This window comes from Pantherophis guttatus, chromosome 18 (assembly GCF_059756535.1).
Source record: "Pantherophis guttatus breed Tessera chromosome 18, ASM5975653v1, whole genome shotgun sequence".
NCBI classification, from domain to species: Eukaryota; Metazoa; Chordata; class Lepidosauria; order Squamata; family Colubridae; genus Pantherophis; species Pantherophis guttatus.
The window spans coordinates 7885433-7904396 of record NC_142080.1 but is presented as its reverse complement, the minus strand read 5'-3'; the positions used below and the strand labels follow the sequence as shown (position 1 = coordinate 7904396).

The window sequence follows — 18964 nt, the reverse complement described above, 5'->3', positions numbered from 1 at the left end:
GTGAGTTACCAGACGGATGGCTTAGGGAACAAAGCTGTTCCAGAATCTAGGAGTCCTGCTATAAATGCTTAAAAGGGGAGTGACATAAACAGGCCCGGGAGTGGCTGTGTGGGGTCTCTAACAATGCTTCAAGCTCTAAGCACATAGCGTTTATATACGTGTCCCAGGATAACAATGTGAGATTGAATTTGGGTCGGTCACCAGGACCAGAGACTTGGTCTTCCGAGCTTTGGGACTCGTGCTGGAGCCCATCTTCAGAGAAAGTCTCTCTACTGGAATACGTGTTTTGGGCTGTTCTGTGAGTCGGAAATTGTTCTGCATAAAACACAACTTACAGAACACCCCAAAGCACGTATTCCAGCAGAGGGATATTTGCTGAGGATGGGCACCAATATGAGTCCGAAAGCTCAGAAAAATAAATCTCTGGTCCTGGTGACCGACCCAAATTCGATCTCATAACACATTCTATAATCTGTAATCCATTGAAATTAATTTTCTGCCCACAAATCTATGTTGCCAACCTGAACTAGGTAGTGATTTTAAGCAATTGTTGTAGTGTGAATGCATATCACCCCCCCCCCAAAAAAACGAACTTTTCACATAATTTTTTGCAGAAGGCATGAAAGTTAATGTGGCATAAATTGGACAAAAACAGTTAGTACAGAACTAAAAGCCCCGGGATCAAACTAAAATCCGGGAAAATCTTAAAACATGTCACTGTGACTCCCATCTTCATGCTCACTTCTCCATCTTATCCACTTCCATCACAGAATATTGAAATTTCTGAATTCATTTCAAGGTTGTTTTCCCCCACTTGGATGCCGAGTTTTTTTAAAAAAAAAACAGTTGAACAAGGACATTTATTAAAAAGAAAATATGAACGTTGGTTATCTTCAGCTCAGCGAACACTTGGGTGTTATTGTGTGCTCCCAAATGAGAAGACAGAAGAGATTGGATCTAGATTAAATCAGAGCTCATCAAAATGTTAATCGTAATCCATTCATTTCACAGAGGACTAAGAGCATTTTAACTTCCTCTGACTCTAATCTTTTGGTGGAATAAGAGAACTGGCTTCTGAGAAAAGCTTCTAAGGATGAAGGAATTCTTGCTGTGATGAAATATACAGAGCTTGGGTTCTCTTAACAAGTTGGTCCGGAAAGTTCTCCTGTATCTTCTTCTACATTACAACAGATTAATAAACTTTAGAAAGTCTCATCCTGCATATAAGGAAAAATTGTATAAAATGTTTTATAGATGGCATTTTGCACCGGCAACATTGACAAAAAGGTATAAAGACAGATCTGCTAAATATTGGAAGTGTAATCAATCACCTGGTTCATATTATCGTATGTGGTAGACATGCCCAAAAGCTAAAAAATATTGGATGAAAATACATACTTGGTTGGAAAAAAATGACAAAGCAACATATAGACTTGAAACCAGAGATATTTTTGTTGGGCATTCTACTGGAAAAATATGATAAAAAGATTATATATCTGGTCTTGCATATATTAACTGCAGCTAGAATTGTATTTGCACAACAATGGAAAAATGATGTGATTCCATCTGAGGGAAATGTAATTAAGAAAATATCAGAATGCGCAGAAATGGATAGATTAATGCTTACTATTAAGAATAAAGAAGAAACTGAATATTTTTTGATATGGGATATATTCTACCAATGGCTAGACAATAGAAACAGAAGTTAGAAAGGAGAAGATATAAAAAGAGGAAATGTTAGTGTGGAAGTTATTAAAAAAAATGATGTTAAGCAGTGGTGAAATCCAATTTTTTTTACTATCGGTTCTGTGAGTGTGGCTTGGTAGCATAGCATGGCTTGATGGGCATGGCAGGGGAAGGATACTGCAAAATCTCCATTCCCACCCCACTCCAGGGGAAGGATACTCCAAAATCCCCATTTCCTCCCCACTCCTGGAGAAGGATATTGCAAAATCTCCATTCCCACCTCACTCTGGGGCCAGCCAGATACTCTGAGTATTTGCCAGTTCTTCAAACTGCTCAAAATTTCTGCTACCAGTTTTCTAGAACCTGTCAGAACCTGCTGGATTTCACCCCTGATGTTAAGTATTATTGTTATTATATTATTAACATTATGGTGATGAATACTACAACAAATATGTGGATTATGATTGTTTAAAAATAACTGTACCCAGATCCCACAGTTTGATAGAAATTGAATGTTATATAAATAAAACAAATAAAACATGACAAAAAAAGTCTCATCCTCTACCTTCCCAATTGTAGCTTCAGAAATCTGTTACTCATAGCTCCTTCCTACACCCCCTAGAACTGATCAGTTAGGCATTGTTTTCCTACAAAGAGCTGCAGCTGAAATGACTGTGTTTTAGATTTTGCAGATGATGCTTCCTGACAGAATGCTCTTACACTTCCGACGTCCATATTTATTCTGCAAATGTTTATTTTGCAGTTTTACATAAAAGAGTTATGTCTGATTCTTGGAGTCTGCCTAAACAAGTTATCCTGAAATTTTCTTGGCAGAAAGAAGTGATTTGCCATTACCTCCTTTCCCAGGGCTGAGAGAAAGTGACCGGCCCAAAGTCACATAGCTGGCTTTGTGCCTAAGCTGGAAGCTGTAGGCAAGTCTCCCCAGTTTCTAGCATAATGCCTTAACCACTACTATACCAAATTGACTCTCAAAACGGATTTACAGTAATCCTATTCCCTGGATAAAAATATAATAGGAACATTAAAATAATTTGTAATTCATTTTACCAATATTTCTGTCTGGGGGACTTTTTTATTTCATAGAAACAGCAATATGAAGGTTTAAGAAAAAGATCATGGCCTTGTATTGAACCAAATATTTGATCTCCCTCCATACATCTCGTAATGGTGTCATTTCCTAATCCTATCCTGAAGGGCCAGGGAGATTTTTATTTATTTATTTAGTTAGTTTGTCAAGCATGTATGAGAAAACAAGTATAAGTATGAACATAACATATAAACATATAAGTATAAACAGGTATAAGTATATACATGAGTACGAATAAATGGGAACAGTAGGACAGGGACGGTAGGCACGGGGCCCTCACAGACCTCTTAGGAATGGGGTGAGGTCGACAGTAGACAGTTTAAGGTTAAAGTTTTGGGGGTTTGAGGATGCAATAACAGAGTCAGGTAGTGAGTTCCAGGCATTGACCACTCTGTTGCTGAAGTCGTATTTTCTGCAATCACATTTGGAGCGGTTTACTTTGAGTTTGTATCTACTCTTTGCCCGTGTATTATTTTGGTTGAAGCTGAACTAGTCATTGACAGGTAGGACATTGTAGCAGACAATTTTGTGTACTAAGCTTAGGTCAGACCGAAGGCGGCATAGTTCTAGGTTGTCCAAGCCCAAAATTTCAAGCCTGGTGGCATAAGGTTATAGATTGAACATGGGGGTCTTTTATATCCAAATCTAGGGCTCCCCATTTTTCTTGCAGATAGGTGAGCTTGGCAGAACAGTCTGATTATGTCAATGAAGCTTGTTGGCTTTTGTGAATGTCTACACAGCTGTAGAGGAATACAAACAAGGAAGGTCTTGATAAAACATGAGCTTAGCCCAGGAAAACAGGGAAGCGTGAAAGCTTAATATTGCTCTATCTTAACTCTAATGGAAAGGGAAATAGAAATTCTATCGGTTTTTCAATATTCTATTATTGGAGCCTACTGTATATCAACAGAGGTCTAGTATTTCTTGGGGTGTCTTATTTCCTGACCTGGCCTGCTTTGAAAGGTAGACAATGACACAACCAAAAACTTATCCCTGGTTTCCTGGATGTGTGTTTGCTCATTTTGGCTAACCGACACATGCTTGAGAGTCAGCAATAATGTAGAACAGAAGTAGGAAAAGCACTGGGAAGAGACATCCTGATAAAAATCTGAATGATTTTCAGGAGCCCAGATCAATCTCCTCCCCCCCCCCAGAAAAAGTCTTGTCATCCTAAATAAGATTGCTGAAATCAAGGCGGTGGTAGTATTAGGGAAGAGAAGTAAGTCTCTGGCCAAAAGGATTTACATACAAGTAGTCCTCGACTTATAACAGTTCATTTAGTGACCGATCAAAGTTATAGTGGCACTGAAAAAAAGTGACTTAGGATCATTTTTCATCACCGTTGCAGCATCCCCATGGTCACGTGATCAAAATTCAGACACTTGGCAATCGATTCATATTTATGATGGGTTGCAGTGTCCCGAGGGTCAAGTGATCCCCTTTTGCGACCTTCTGACAAGCAGTCAACAGGGAAGCCAGATTCATTTAAACAACCGTGTTACTAACTTAACAACCGCAGGGATTCACTGAACACCTGTGGGGAGAAAGGTTGTAAAATGGGGCAAAACCCACTTAACCAATGTCTTGCTTAGCAACAGGGACTTTGGGCTCAACTGTGGTCATAAACCGAGGACTACATATATACGAGCTCCAGTTGTGATGTTAAATGTGAATTCCGAGGCTGGCAGAATGTCCTTCAATCTTTATGTTCCCTTACTTCAGCAACTGCTTACAATATTCCAGAAAAAAACTATATAGAACTCATGCAACCTAAATCTGCTCTTTTCCTTTTGCTCTATCACCAAACTGCAAACAGTAAACGAAGGCGCTGCATCCATTTCTCAGTTCCTCTCTCCTTAAGAATAGAATTAAATAGAAGGAGATGCTAAAAATACATTTTACAGAGCCAAAGAGCAATCATTTATTTTGAAAACATTTGAGCTGTGTCTGCTCGTTGGTCTATTTCAAGGAACCGGGGTTTTTTGGAAGCAAGAATTTTAAGGCTGGAATGCCATGGGAAGCTACAGAGGCTCTAAAGACTGATGTGAATTATTTGGATTGTCAGCTAAAATAAATTGGCAGGAAATTATTTTCCTGAAAGATCAGAATGAGTATCTGCTAAATCCCTTGTGGAACACAATTTTTTTTTTTTTTTACTTTATGGCTTCTGCTAAAAGCTTGGCCTTTGGTACAAAAAATGAGATAAATTAAAATTGATTGCCTTAAATTCCAAGAGTTGAACAGCAGCAATCATATATCTATTCTTTCTCTTTTTTTTTGGCAGCCTATTCTACCGTTACATAATTACTTTAGAAGCCAGCCTTTCTAACCAGAGGAAAAGCAAAATGTAAATAAAATCTTAACGTAAAACAGAATGAACAACTGCACATTTGGATTGAAACAGATTTAATCCCAGCGTGGAGTCTCACAAATCTTTTGTCATTGCTTAACAAATCCAGCAGCCATATGAATTTCCTCTTGATTAAGTATTAATTCCGGAGCTTTTCTATTAAATCATAATGCTGGATAAGCTACCCTAGTCCAAAGAGGATATATACAAGCACGCATCCTCATTTGCATTGACTTCGAAGCCAAAAAATAACAATAGTAACATGCAACTCACACAATGATATCCATTCTCCTTTCACTAGATTACAAATGAGCAAAATGGATGCCCTGCAAATCAAATCTCTTTTCTCCCATGTTACATAGATTGTACATTCATTCCTGAACTCTGTTCAAGAAATCAGACTCTTTTCAGCATCCATTTGCTTATATATAAGAGAAAGAGGAGAGGAGAGGAGAGGAGAGGAGAACAGAACAGAAAATATAGGGAATGGAATAGAGAATAGAATAGAATAGAATAGAATAGAATAGAATAGAATAGAATAGAATAGAATAGAATAAATTCTTTATTGGCCAAGTGTGATTGGACACACAAGGAATTTGTCTTTGATGGATAAGCTCTCAGTACACATACAAGCAATAAAGTGATAAATCATAAGTATATAACCAACAAAGTGGTAGTCATAAGATGCCAAAAGGAACAGGCAATAGGAAAGATGAGAAGGGTAATAGTAATACAGTCCTACTACATTCTTATCCTTAGGCATAAGACAGTGTTGTGGGAGTTATGTGTTTAGCAGAGTGATGGAATGGGGGGGGGGACTTTGGGACATTGTGACTAGTTGTTTTGGCATGCAATGCCCTATAGCAAGCTCTAAAAGACAGCATCTGCATTTTTAAAAAATCAAATCAGAGTTTTTGTATCTATGGAGAATTCTGATTTCTGGACTATTTTGAGGATGTGCATGGTTAAAAGTGTTGGTTGAAAACCTAACAAACAAACAAAAAAACCCCTCAATATATGAATTGAGGGAGAAGGGTGTTTTGAACATCCAGGAAAATTTCCGTACCTAGAAGTACACCCAAATCTGAAACTTAAGACAGATATGGATGTACTTACATAATGGAATTCTAGGACAATTTTTTCCCGTTTCCCTGAGTAATGTGTTGTAGCAGAAGCTTAGCACACCTGAGATGAAGACAGAAGTATAAATAGGAAGGCCATTATGCATTCCCAGTAGACATTGGTCCAGCTTTTCTGACTTTCCAATTTAGACGATAAGCAAATATATCACAACTGCAGCAATAAATTTTTCCCCTTAGATTTTTAAAAAATGTTTTTTCTACCTGAAATAGCATTTAAGGTACCATACAGTCTTGGAGAATTTAATAACATTATGGATTCCAGCAATCTCCGCTATTCTCAGCCAGCTTCCGCAGCACTCATAGAATTTAATTTTTTTTTCCCTCTATCCTGAAGCTCTGCCCTTTTTAGGAAAGCATATATATATTTGGCCTGAATGTATTAGAGGATCCTTCTAAATTGAGCATGGTGCTTTTATTTTTTTTAACTGGCTTCATCTCTAAGAAAAAGTTGCTTTGTGAATTCAAGCGCCGAAAGAAAATGTGCATGATTTGTGTAAATAGCCAATGAATATGGTCATCAAATTGTTTAAAATGCCAGCTTAACGTGAACGAACAAAACTAAGCTGATAAAGAGACAGATTTCCACATATAACCATCCCACCAATGCTTGCAGAAGGCAGACCCATATAATACAAGTGGACAATAGGTAGACAAGAATGGGCTATATTTTTCTGGCTTCCAAGAAGTCAGAAAGATATCCGAGGGAGAAAATTGTGTCCAAAAGCAAAATGGGATTCAGAGGGACCAGAGCATAAAAAGGATGCCACAGGCAGAAGGAAGAGTAAAAAAGGAGTGAAGGAGTGGTCCTACACATTTTAAATTCCGCTGACTCCCAATTCAGCCTTTGCTATTTTAAAAACAACAACCACTTGATCCTAAAGGATCAGGCTGTAGCTCTCCCAGGCTCTATTATGTCTGTATTAAGTTTCCAATGGTCATGTCCCTGATAATACAGTACCCAGAAGGCTTAAATGGACTATCAGATAAGTGCTTACTCATTACTGTAATTCAAAGTGGAGGTTGGAATGAGGAAACTGTAACTGGGGAGACCGGATTGCTACCCACCCTAAGCAACTTAAGGTTAATCATAAAGAAATTAAATATACAATAAACAAGTATATGCATTCTTAATTTGGGAGGACACAAGAAGTAATTCCCAGTAATTAATAATAATAAGTAATAACCCTGAGTCTGTTGTGACAGGTAATCCTTGACTTAAACCATTCGTTTAGTGACCATAGTTGCAAAGACACTGGAAAAAGGTGATTTATGACCGGTTTCCACACAGATGACTGTTGCACCATCCCTATGGTCACGTCGTGATTTACGTTTGGATGCTTGGCAACTGGTTCATACGTACGACAGTTGCAGTGTCCAGGGGTCATGTGATTCCCCCTTTTGCAACTTTATGACAAGCAAAGTCAATGGGGGAAGCCAGATTCACTTAACAACCGTGTTCCTAACTTAACAACTGCAGGGATTCACTTAACAAACGGTGGCAAGAAAGATCGCAAAACGGGACAAAATTCACGTAACAATTGTTTCACTTAGCAACAGAAATTTGGGGCTCAATGGTGGCCGTTAATTTGAGGACTACCTGTCCTTTAAATTTTCCAAGGTTTGTGTTTTGTTTTGGTTTTGGATTAAGGTATCACAGAGCTTCTCAATGCCCGAGTCTCTCTCTGCCATTACAGCAGCGCTTGGAAGTGTTGATATGCAATATGCGTATACAGGTGGTCCTCGACATACAACCACAATTGAGCCCATTTGTTAAGTGAGTTTTGCTCCATTTTACGACATTTTTGCAACAGTTGTTAAGTGAATCCCTGCAGTTGATAAGTTAGTAACCTGGTTGTTAATTGAGTCCGGCTTCCCCCGTTGACTTTTCTTGTCAGAAGATCACAAATGGGAATCACGTGACCTTGGGACACAGTGTCCGTCATAAGTGTGAGCCAGTTGCCAAGCGCAACTGTGAATTTGGAACACAGGATTGTGGGGTTGCTGCAGAGGTTATAAATGTGGGGAAAAAATGGTCATAAGTCACTTTGTTCAGTGCTGTTGTAACTTTGAACGGTCACTAAATGAACTGTTGCAAATCGAGCTATCATTGGATAGAACAGAACAGAACAGAACAGAACAGAATAGCCAAGTGTGATTGGACACACAAGGAATTTGTCTTTGGTGCATATGCTCTCAGTGTACATAAGGAGAATAAAATACATTCATCAAGAATAAAAAGATACAACACTTAGTGATAGTCATAGGGTACAAATAAGCAATCAGGAAACAATCAATATCAATATAAATCGTAAGGATACAAGCAACGAAGTTAGATGCATTCTAGGATTCTCCCAGCAATTGTCGTAGCCTAATTATTCAAAATACGACGATTCCCCCTTGCAATTAGTTTGAAATTATAAAGCAAGTTGATACTCATCCCTTGTAAGACTTTTAAGCCCTTTGCGCTATCAAATAATGTGAGCAAAGCGGTCAGCGTGCTTCTTTTTATTATTTTGGCTCTTCCCCAGTCTGTAAGACTGCCAAACTGTACAGGGACCAGAGCTGAGCCCCTGTCTCTCTTAACTGAGGGTGTGTGTGTGTACATACAGTATGTGTGTCTCTGTGCGACTGACACAACAATGAGAAGCTATTTCCGGTTTCACACACACAATGAGGCTAGCCAAGGCAAATGTCTCCCTGCAGGTGCCATGCCAGGGATGGTTTTTGTCTCGCGGGCTGTTTGTTGATGAGGCTTAACAGATTTGGCCGCTGCCGACATTATTACAAAAGAGGCAATCCCTTCTATTGTGCACTGCGGGAGGCAGCCAAAGAAGATGATGTAACACAACAAAGAGGTAACATCTTCTACAAACGCACATTTTGAAAAAAAGGATTTTAGGGCAGATTAAATGTGCATTTTATGAGGGATTTTGTGTGTGTGGGCGTCTTTGAGTGAGTCTTGACTCTTGAGACATTGCATGAAATACCCCTAAGACTATTTGTTGCTGCTACACCAACTTATTGGAGCGCTCACCTCAAAATCAGGAGGCTGTGAGTTTGATCTTAGGTAAAGGCAGATATTTCTCTCTCTGGGCACACTGAGAATAGATCTGCTGAACAAAACTCCGCATTGGTGACAGGAAGGGCATCTGGCCATTAAAACACACTGCTAGCTCCACTCAGTTGCCCAGACTCCACCCCTCAAGGGATTATGGAGTCATTAAAAGAGGAGGAGGAGGAGGACCCACGTCCTGTTCTCTTTTGACCCTGGTTCCCTCCTTCGCTTTTGTTTTTGGCCAGGCTCATAGATAAAATGCAAACCCCAGTATGTCTCATCTGTAGTACTGTTTATGTTGGGAGATAACATTTTACAGCGATCTGAGTATTAAATTTATTTTTTGCAGGGATCTATGTATTTTTTTTTTTCTCAGACCTGTGAGTCTTTTTCTTAATTCCCATAATTCCATAATTGACATAATAAGGGTATCCCCAATGCCAGGGCTTATAGTTAGCCTAAACTCCCATCCTACAAGGAAGTCTTATACCTTATGCTTCTCCTACTTATGGGTTTCAGTTGGGGGTGGCACAACTCTCCTCATCCTCGGCCAAGAAGATTCAAATTATGAACATTTTAGTACAACATAGTTCAGGGGCCTTGGTGGGAAAGACTTTTCTGGGCTAGATGCTCTCAACAAAATAGGTGTTGCTGCGTCTTTAAACACCCAATGAAACGCCTCAGTATAGTATTTTGTTTGCTACCCTGGCTTTTCCAAATGCTCTGTTTCTCACATCCTCCCACTTCAGTTTTCCCTACTACCGGCATTTAAATTGTAACCTCTGTGGGCCAGAAGATTCAATCTCAAGCTTGAATAGCCAGAAATTGTGGGTGGGTGGCCTGAGCAGGCATGTTTGTATGCAGAACTGCAAGAATCTAAAAACAGATGGTTTTTAAGAAGTATTAAGCATGATTAAAATTTAGCATTGCTCAGAAATTTTGATGCCTTGCACCCGGCCCAGATTAGCCAGAATTGAGGAAGGAATATGAGATCTACTCCCTGAGCAATTATAGTAGCTGAACATTGATCAAAGGCTTTCCCTTTTTGTTGGTATCAGTAAAAAAGTTATTGTGCATATGAACAACTTCCATTCAGAAGAGGGAAAACAGTGCTATTGTCCATTATGCATGACTCACTCTATTCTGCTTCACATCTGAATATTTCATACAAACCACCCCTGCAAGGAAGATACTAAGTCCAAGGTAGTATCCGTAGCTGAATAGAGAATTTTCATTCTGAATAACCAACTTGTCATCTACTGAACAAGTCTAGTGCTACTCACTAATTAACTATTAACAAATTTACATTGATGCCCGTCTCACACACACGGTGACTGCTTTAAGAAGACATGTTATACCTAAACTCCAACACTGGAAGTTTTAAAGAAGATGTTGGATAACCATTTGTCTGAAGTGGGGTAGGGTTTCCTGCCTAAGCAGGGGTTGGAGTAGAAGACCTCCAAGGTCCCTTCCAACTCTGTTATTCTATTCTATTCTATATTTTTTTAAAGTTTATCCACACAGTGAGTGCATAAAGTACTTGTTTCGCTTCAAGAGATGCAACTCTCTTTAAATAGCTTCTTCATTCTGAAGGCCCATCTATCTTTCAGGGACGGGCAGGGAGACCCTTCCCGTACCCTAATTAAGCTCTGTCCTCTTCCAAAATATGACCATTAGCTCATCTGTAACCTCCTTGCACGGCAGTAGAGCTGGAGAGCAGTTTTTAGAAACAGCCTTATATGGGCAAGGCATCTGGAACAGCAGCAGCAGCCACCCGATACCCGACTGATGCAAAACCAGCCCCACAGATCTCCAGCATCAGCAGGAAATAAGTCTCTGGACTCAAGAGCTACGCGACCAGGCGTTATTCGGCAGAGAAGAAACAATCCCTGATCAGCAAAATGGGGTGGGGGAGGAGAAGCTGGTACATCCAGGTACATCCGCCTTTGCAAATGTGGCCAGTCTGTTCATTAGAATAGAGCAGAGTTGGAAGGGACCTTGGAGGTCTTCTAGTCCAACCCCCTGCTCAGGCAGGAAACCCTAGGGCCTAGACCATTTCAGAAAAATGGTTGTCCAATCTCTTCTTAAAAAAACTTCCAGTGTTGGAGCATTCACCACTTCTGGAGGCAATTTCTGTTCCACATTTCATTAGTCATTGGGGTCAATAGTGGCTACAGGTAGTCCTCAATTTATGACCTCAATTGGATCAGCATTTCAGTCGTGAGTCATTGCAGTCGTAAGTTGAGGCATTATGTGGACTTGATTTTATAACTGTTTTGGGGATGGTCGTTAAGGGGGTCTCTATTGTTGTTAAGCAAACCATGTGGTTGTTAAGCGAATCACATGGTCATAAATGCGAAGTTATTTTGCCTTTTTTTTTTTTTGCTGGAAAATGGCAAAAAAGTCGCAAAATGCAATCACAGGACTTCAGGACATGGCAACCTGTCAATTGCCAAGCATATAAAATATAATCAGGTGACCACAGGTGGTGTAGCAATTGTAACTTTGAAGACAGATTGTAAGTAACTTTTTCAAGTCTGTAGTAACTTCAAATGGTCATTAATTGATCAGTTGTAAGTTAAGGACTATCCATATAAGGTGTGGCAGTCATATACAAGTGCATTAAAACATTCCAGTTGTGAGGGTTAGCTGGTAAATTTTTGTTTGACATGGGGGATTCAAGTTGAAGGAAGTGCACATGGAACTGCATTGTTATTTTCATAAATCCTTAGGTGGCTTAAAAAAAATAAAGTAACGTAACCTTTCAGATTTTGGAATAGGAAAGAAATAAGCTTTGCTCTCTTGTCTTCTTCATAAAGATGTTGCTTTTCTTATCAATTTAAGATCAAATTATTCTCCAAAGCACCTGAGCGCATGACAAGAAGCAATGTGTGGAAATTAATCAAGGAGAAGCAACTTAGAACTAAGGAGAAATTCCCTGGCAGTTAGAATAATTAATCAGTGGAACAATTTGCCTCCTGAAGTTGCAAATGCTCCAACACTGGAAGTTTTTAAGAAGAGATTGGACAACCATTTGTCCAGAATGATATAGGGTTTCCTGCCTAAGATCCCTTCCAACTCTGTTATTCTATTCTATTCTATTCTATTCTATTCTATTCTATTCTATTCTATTCTATTCTATTCTATTCTATTCTATTCTAATTTCCCTCCTCCAGCAATGGGATGAAAATTATGTAGGCCATCCTTCCTCAACCTGATCCTTCTAGAGATCCCGAGATTATCTCAAAATGGACCATGCTGTTTGAACAGCAGTCGAAGCTTTGTTAGATAAATAGGAATGTAGAACTGAATGAAGGAGAGCAAATAAATACAAGGTCTGGAAGAAAGTTGAGTCTACTTGGTCCAGCATATGCCATCTCAACCAGCATTGGAACCAGACATTGCAAAAACAAGAAGAGAGGAATTCCAACAATAGACCAGAAGCTTTCGTGGTTATAAAAACACGATCTAGCTAGAAGTCTGGGCAACTTGCTTCTTCTAAAGATCCCATCACCTACATTAAATGCATTAAAAAAACAACAACTAGAAGATACAAGTTTATTGTCGCAAAGGATTTTTCTTGAAAACATTTAGCTTCTCATCTAAGAAACTTTTTCAGAACTGAAAACGCTTCTTTGGACGAGAAGCGAAACGTTTTCAAGAAGAAGAAAAACAAACAAACAAGAAAACTCAGCTGCCTTTTGAAAAAGCCCCTTTGGGACAAACCATGATCTGCATGAGTGTGAATCTCCGTAGACATACAAGTTTATTCAATGAAGCAAGAGAGTAGAATGTGGGGAAATTCTTAAGCCATCTTGAATCAAAGCCGATGAACGTAGCTCTTTCCCAGAAACGGCCTTCTATGCATCAGTGACAACTTGTCCTAAATGATCAGGCACATTGTGATGCAATCTTAGATGCTCTTCTGGCCCTTTCCCATTATCACAAGACCACCATGCCTTTGACCCCATAGTAAACAGGTGGAGAGATCCTTTTGGCTATAGAGCCCAAAGGGGATCCCTGACCTAGGCCAGCCTGTGTCACTTTAGTCACATTTAAGCTTTAGGGAAACCAGATTTTTTTTAGCTGACCTTTCTTCAGGCATTATGTTGATGGTATCTCAAAGTATCCAGCCATGAAGGTGAATTAGATCCATTATATACTCTGGCTCAGAATCATGATTTATCTGAAAAGGTTGGTGGTGAATGCTGGTGTGCATTTGAGGTACCAAATCAAGGAGATGTGTCAAGGAGAAAATGGCCATAATTTAACTGTGAGGTTAGTTCGAGCTGCATTGCAGAGTGAAGGATCTATACAACAAGGTAGGTTTTGCGTTTTGATTACTGGAATGAGAATACCAACAAAATATCGTTTAAAAGCTTACTGTCTGCTTATCTGGCATCATAAAAATATCAGAAGCTGCCTTGTGCCGAATCAGACTGCCAGTGCCACCCCATCTTAATAACACCAAAATTCCCTCACATGCTGCTCTCCAGATCTACAAATCCCAAATGTTTGATGATAAAAGAGCTTATAGGATAATCGATCAAATGCTAAGGACCGAACCAGGGATCTTTTTCATGTAAAGTACACGTTCAACTACTTGTAAAGCACAGCCTGTCCTCAAAATTAGAAAACCAAATTAGAAAACATAAGAACAAAAAGGCAAGATATCATAGTCCAAATCTGATTTAAAAGCCAAATAGCATGAAATATCAAAACTCAGCTGAGCTAATCTACAGTGGCAAAAAATAATAATAATAATCAGGAGATGTCCGGGAGCGCCTTTTCCAATTAATAGATGTTATTAAAAAGCAGAATCTTTTGTGAGCTGATGGAGGGAACTGCAGCTCACAAAAACATATGGCTTTTAATAAAATGTGTTACTCAGAAAAGGTTCTATCAACTTCCTTCTGATTTTTTTATTGTAACTCGGAGAGAATTTCCTCATTCATATTCCATAGAAGTTGCTACTTATTTCCAGTTCCCCGTCTCAAAATACATGAACAGGTGCAGAATAAAAAGGTTATGTCCACAGAATATTGCATATTTTTCTTCGTATAATCATGTTATCTGCAGAATGAACATGGCATTATATTTTTTTATTATCAGATAACGGAGGTGAAGAAATAGTAGATACAATGAGACTTGAGAGTAATAAAAAAAATTGCTAAATCTAGATTTTAGAGCGCAGCCCAAACTTGGCCCATATGCTTTGCCCTACAAAGAAAAGGCCATGTGTTCCCTCTACGTATGTCAGAGAATGAAAGCGCTTTGGGAAAAGATTAATAATTTTCTGAAAAATATCTTTGCTTGAGGGCACCTCTCGCAACATGTAAGTTTTCAGAGACAAGAATTCAGAGGACCGTCTTAAATTTATCACTCTTACAGGGGCTCCACAAATGATAGATGAGGGGTGCAAAGCACTTCTTACAAGAGTTGCACAGAAAGCAGAACGGATGCATGAATGACAGGAGGCCGATCTTTTATGATGTCACACACACACACACACCCATTGCTATCCTTAGAAAAGAAGAGATTGTGGTTGAACAGAAATAAGGATGGAGTTGGTGAATTCCTTTCTCCTTCCCCTCACAGTCCCTAAATTCCATATGCTCCCAAATGCTGCCGGGACTTGAAAAACTCAAAGCAGATATTGTCTTTTCTTTCTTTTCTTCTTTTTTCTTTTCTTTTCTTTTCTTTTCTTTTCTTTTCTTCTTTCTTTCTTTCTTTCTTTCTTTCTTTCTTTCTTTCTTTCTTTCTTTCTTTCTTTCTTTCTTTCTTTCTCTCTCTCTCTCTTTCATGTTTGCAAATGACTGCTTAATCACTAAGGGAGATGCTTTGGCATACAAGCCAGCATTATGTTGGGAGAAAAGAGGTTAGGGCATCTCTGAAAGCCTGCGATTAGGATATGGGCCCGTGTGTGTTATTTCAACCAAGCTGTGCTAGGGCGAGTTCGCAACTGCCACAAAAAGATATATTTAGCTGGTTTCTTTTCTTTCTCTCTTGGGTCTCTTGTCATTCCAGGCATTGCTCAGACGTGGCTGCTCCGGCCCTCGGCAGATTCCACTCTGTTGACATATGTGCTCTCTCCTTCTTCTCCGCACACCCCTTCTGTCCACCAGTGCTACTTTGAATCTCGCCTGACGTACGGTGCCCAAAATGTCACTCATGGTTGGTCCTGTGTGGGATATGGGTCTGGCTGATGGGAGGTGACAGCTGCAGGCAACGGTATCTAATGTACAGAGATGGCAGCTGGCCCTTAGAAGATGGGCATCCTCATTCCTATAATATAGGTGCCTTGGTTTCTCTAGGGTAGTGTCTAACTCTATGGAATAGCCATAGCAATAGCACTGATTTACAGTGCTTTTACAGCCCTCTCTAAGCGGTTTTACAGAGTCAGCCTCTTGCCCCCAACAATCTGGGTCCACATTTTACCCACTTCGGAAGGATGGAAGGCCGAGTCAACCTTGAGCCGGTGGGACTTGAACTGCCAAACTGCTGGCAATCAGCAGTCAGCAGAAGTTAGCCTGCAAGACTGCACTCTTAACCACTGCGCCACCACGGCTAAATATTTATTTCAGATCAGGAAAAAGCAAGCAATTTCCAAAACGATTAGTTAATTCCGACACCGATTCCACCGTCAGGTTATATTTTTTTTTAATCGATACAAGCCTTTTCCCCATCCTGCAAAGTCCACCGAATGGGTATGACCTCAGACCTCAACATCCATGGTTTCAGGAGCGTTATATCTGTCTTCCCACTCAGCAAATTTCCACGGAGGCCAACTCTGAGGATTTGCTTCCCCACCCCCTCCCAGGAAGACAGAGGCGCACCCCAGAATTACTACCTGGTATTTATGATTGGTGCCACACTGGAAATAAATGCGAGTTTGTCGATAAAACCAATACAGCAAAGGAATTAAGAAAAGCAGCCAAGCCGGCTCATGACCCAGCAGCTCTCCTGGAGACGTTCCATTGGGCCTGGAACTCAATCCATACATTTTGGATCTGCTGTTTTCTCTCTCTCTAACTGGCCTCCTACCTTTCGCTGTTGCTTTTCCCAGGCTGGGTCAAGCAGTAAGTCCCGATCCCAGTCTTCCTCCTGTGCCATGTAGTCTTCAGTCATCATGTAGCAATGGTTGTATTGCATGTGCGTTTCCATCTGAGTCGTCATGTTGCCTTGTTCTGCGAAGCCCTTTTCCTCTGTGCCTATTCTCTCCCTTACAATTTACACAGTTCCCCCACTCGCTCGAGCTTTCGGTCTCTTTTTCTGCTTTGCTCCCCTCTCTCGGCACCCCTTAGAGGTCAAGATCCCCCAAAGTCCTTCCAGGCTGTGCGTCTGCCTGCTTTGCAGCTGCACCTGTCAAAACCAATCCACGTGACCAGTCCTCAATAAGTATTATCAGCCCCGGGAAGGGGGATCAGGTTCCATCTTAAAAAGGCCACGGGGAGGGGACAGCGCAAGTGTTCCTACCAACCAGATAGGGGTGGTGAAGACAACTGTTGGGAGGCCAAGTATTCTCCCCCACCCCCACTTAAAGCAGAGCCGCAAGCTCTTAAAAAAGAAAATTGCTCCAGTGGTCTGAATGTCTCTCCCACAAAATCCATGCCAGATGCAGGAAGACACTCCTTAGAGCAAGAAACTCTGCTCAGGGAGGAAATTTCCCATTTTCAGTACAGCAAAAGAGGAAAAATCTTACATAGAGCACTGTCATTAACTTTCCACTAAGGTGCAAGGTATGGTTTTTGACATGCTGTCAAGATTCAAGAATAAACGTATGGCTGTTAATGAACAGAACAGAAGAGAAGAGAGCAACAGACTTGGAAGGAACTTGGAAGTCTTCAAGTCCAACCCCCAGCTCAAGCAGGAGACCCTATTCCATTTCAGACAAATGGCTGTCTAATAATCTCTTTTTTAAAAAACCTCCAATGATGGAGCACCCGCAATTTCTGGAGGCAAGCCCTTCCGTTGATTAAGGGTCAGCTGGCCTCCAGGTTGAGGAAGAAGTTAAGGCCAAATTAATTTCCAGATGTTCTCTTATGAATTTGGGCTTGCAACCATGTTCTCCAAATAGATTCTAAAAATTTCCCAGTGTTTCCCATGACAACAACCAAACAATCGGAGTTCTTTTTGAGATCCTGACACTCTGTCCAATGAAATGTTTTTTGTTTTTGTTTTTTAGATGGATGGAATATGGCCTCTTTATTTGATTGCAAGTAATGAAGGAAAAACCTTCTGAACATGTTCATTTTCAGGAGTCTATTTCACAAGCTCTATATGGGGTTCCCCAATATTAAAACTAGATGCCGCGCGTTATCACAGAATGTTTGAAATTCCACAAACTGCTATTATTTTACAAAAGGTTACTTCTTCCTTGCGAAAAGTGCTGCAAGAAACCAGCCTCCCCCTGCACTTCAAAAATGTGATAGGTTTGTCGTTGCATCTCTCGGAAAGTCACATGTTGCACTTGGATATTTGAAATCCTCCCTGTGAGCTTTAAAACGTGCCAGAAGAAATACCTGTTGAAAGGTCATTTCAAGAGGAGAGGAAAAGGTTTTCAAGACTGACCTTATTCTGTTTGGGATACCATGGACACAGATTTGGTTTAGATTCCCAGAGCTTTCTGCTTCTTTGTATTTCACCAACATTTGCATAACACTCAATGCAGTTTCAATTCATTTGCAGGCTGCTCCTGTTACACAGGAGTTATTCTTAGGATCGGTGAGAAAGGGCTTGGGAAAGCTACTGAATGCCTAGGGGGGAAAAAGTCAGGTTCTAATTTAATGTTTCAAAGTAGACTAAAGGTAGACAAAGATTTTAATCCGTTGCTTTAAATCATATTTCTACAGCATTTTAGCTCCAATTCAAGTTCCTGTACATAGCAAAAAAAACAACAAAGCAACAAGCAATGTACAGATATTTTAAGTCAGTCCCTTTTAATAATTTAAACAATATAGTCAAAAGACGAAAAGCACAGATAATGTACATTTAAATGTACAGATAAACAGATAGCTCTGCCTTTGTTTTGGTCCTTTTGACTGAAATTTAGCAACCTATAGGACCCTAACCTGCTTGTTTTTTTGGCTTTTAAAGGGTCAATGTTGACCCTGAGGAAGTTGCTGAAAAAGTCTCTGCAACTTTTTTGGCAAAATTATGCATACGCTTTGTTAAAGAGGGAGGAAATTAACCACCACAAAGTTTGCTAATTCTAACATACTCTATATACAGTATGGTCCAAAGTAGTAGAAAACTTATTTTATTTCATCTATTCTTTAACCAATCAAATTCCTCCCAGAGGGAGGTGCACCATTCCTGGAGGTACTGCAATACCAGGCTGATGCTTGGAGTGGACGGAGCAAGCCCCTATTCCATCTCCCAGTTCCAAAAATCCATTTAATATGTAGTCCTCAAATAGAGGACATATCAGATATTAAACTGATAAGAACAGATACTACACTTGATCTTAGCCAAAAGGCCGAGAAGCGATACCTTTCCTGGCCAGCAGCCTCCTAGGGCATTCTCTCCTATTAAACTTCAGATAATGACGAGCACATTCCTTACGGAATGTATTCCTTATCGCATCGGAATCAGCACTGCTTTGCAATCTCATCAGATACATT

At 40.0% G+C, this 18964-nt stretch overlaps 1 protein-coding gene and 1 non-coding gene across 3 annotated transcripts in view; both read right to left on the bottom strand.

Annotated features, from left to right (window-relative positions):
• ACTN3 (actinin alpha 3) overlaps window positions 1-18964 on the bottom strand; it is a 56069-nt gene that overhangs the window by 33938 nt on the left and 3167 nt on the right. For both annotated transcript variants that reach the window (XM_087880954.1, XM_087880955.1), the window contains one exon: window positions 16386-18097. In XM_087880954.1, coding sequence (XP_087737080.1) covers window positions 16386-16517 — 132 coding nt within the window. In that variant the 5' untranslated portion in view covers window positions 16518-18097. The remainder of the gene's footprint in view (window positions 1-16385; window positions 18098-18964) is intronic.
• On the bottom strand, window positions 18641-18831 carry LOC117669757 (U2 spliceosomal RNA). The gene has a single exon (XR_004592501.1). It is a non-coding gene; the product is annotated as a U2 spliceosomal RNA (small nuclear RNA).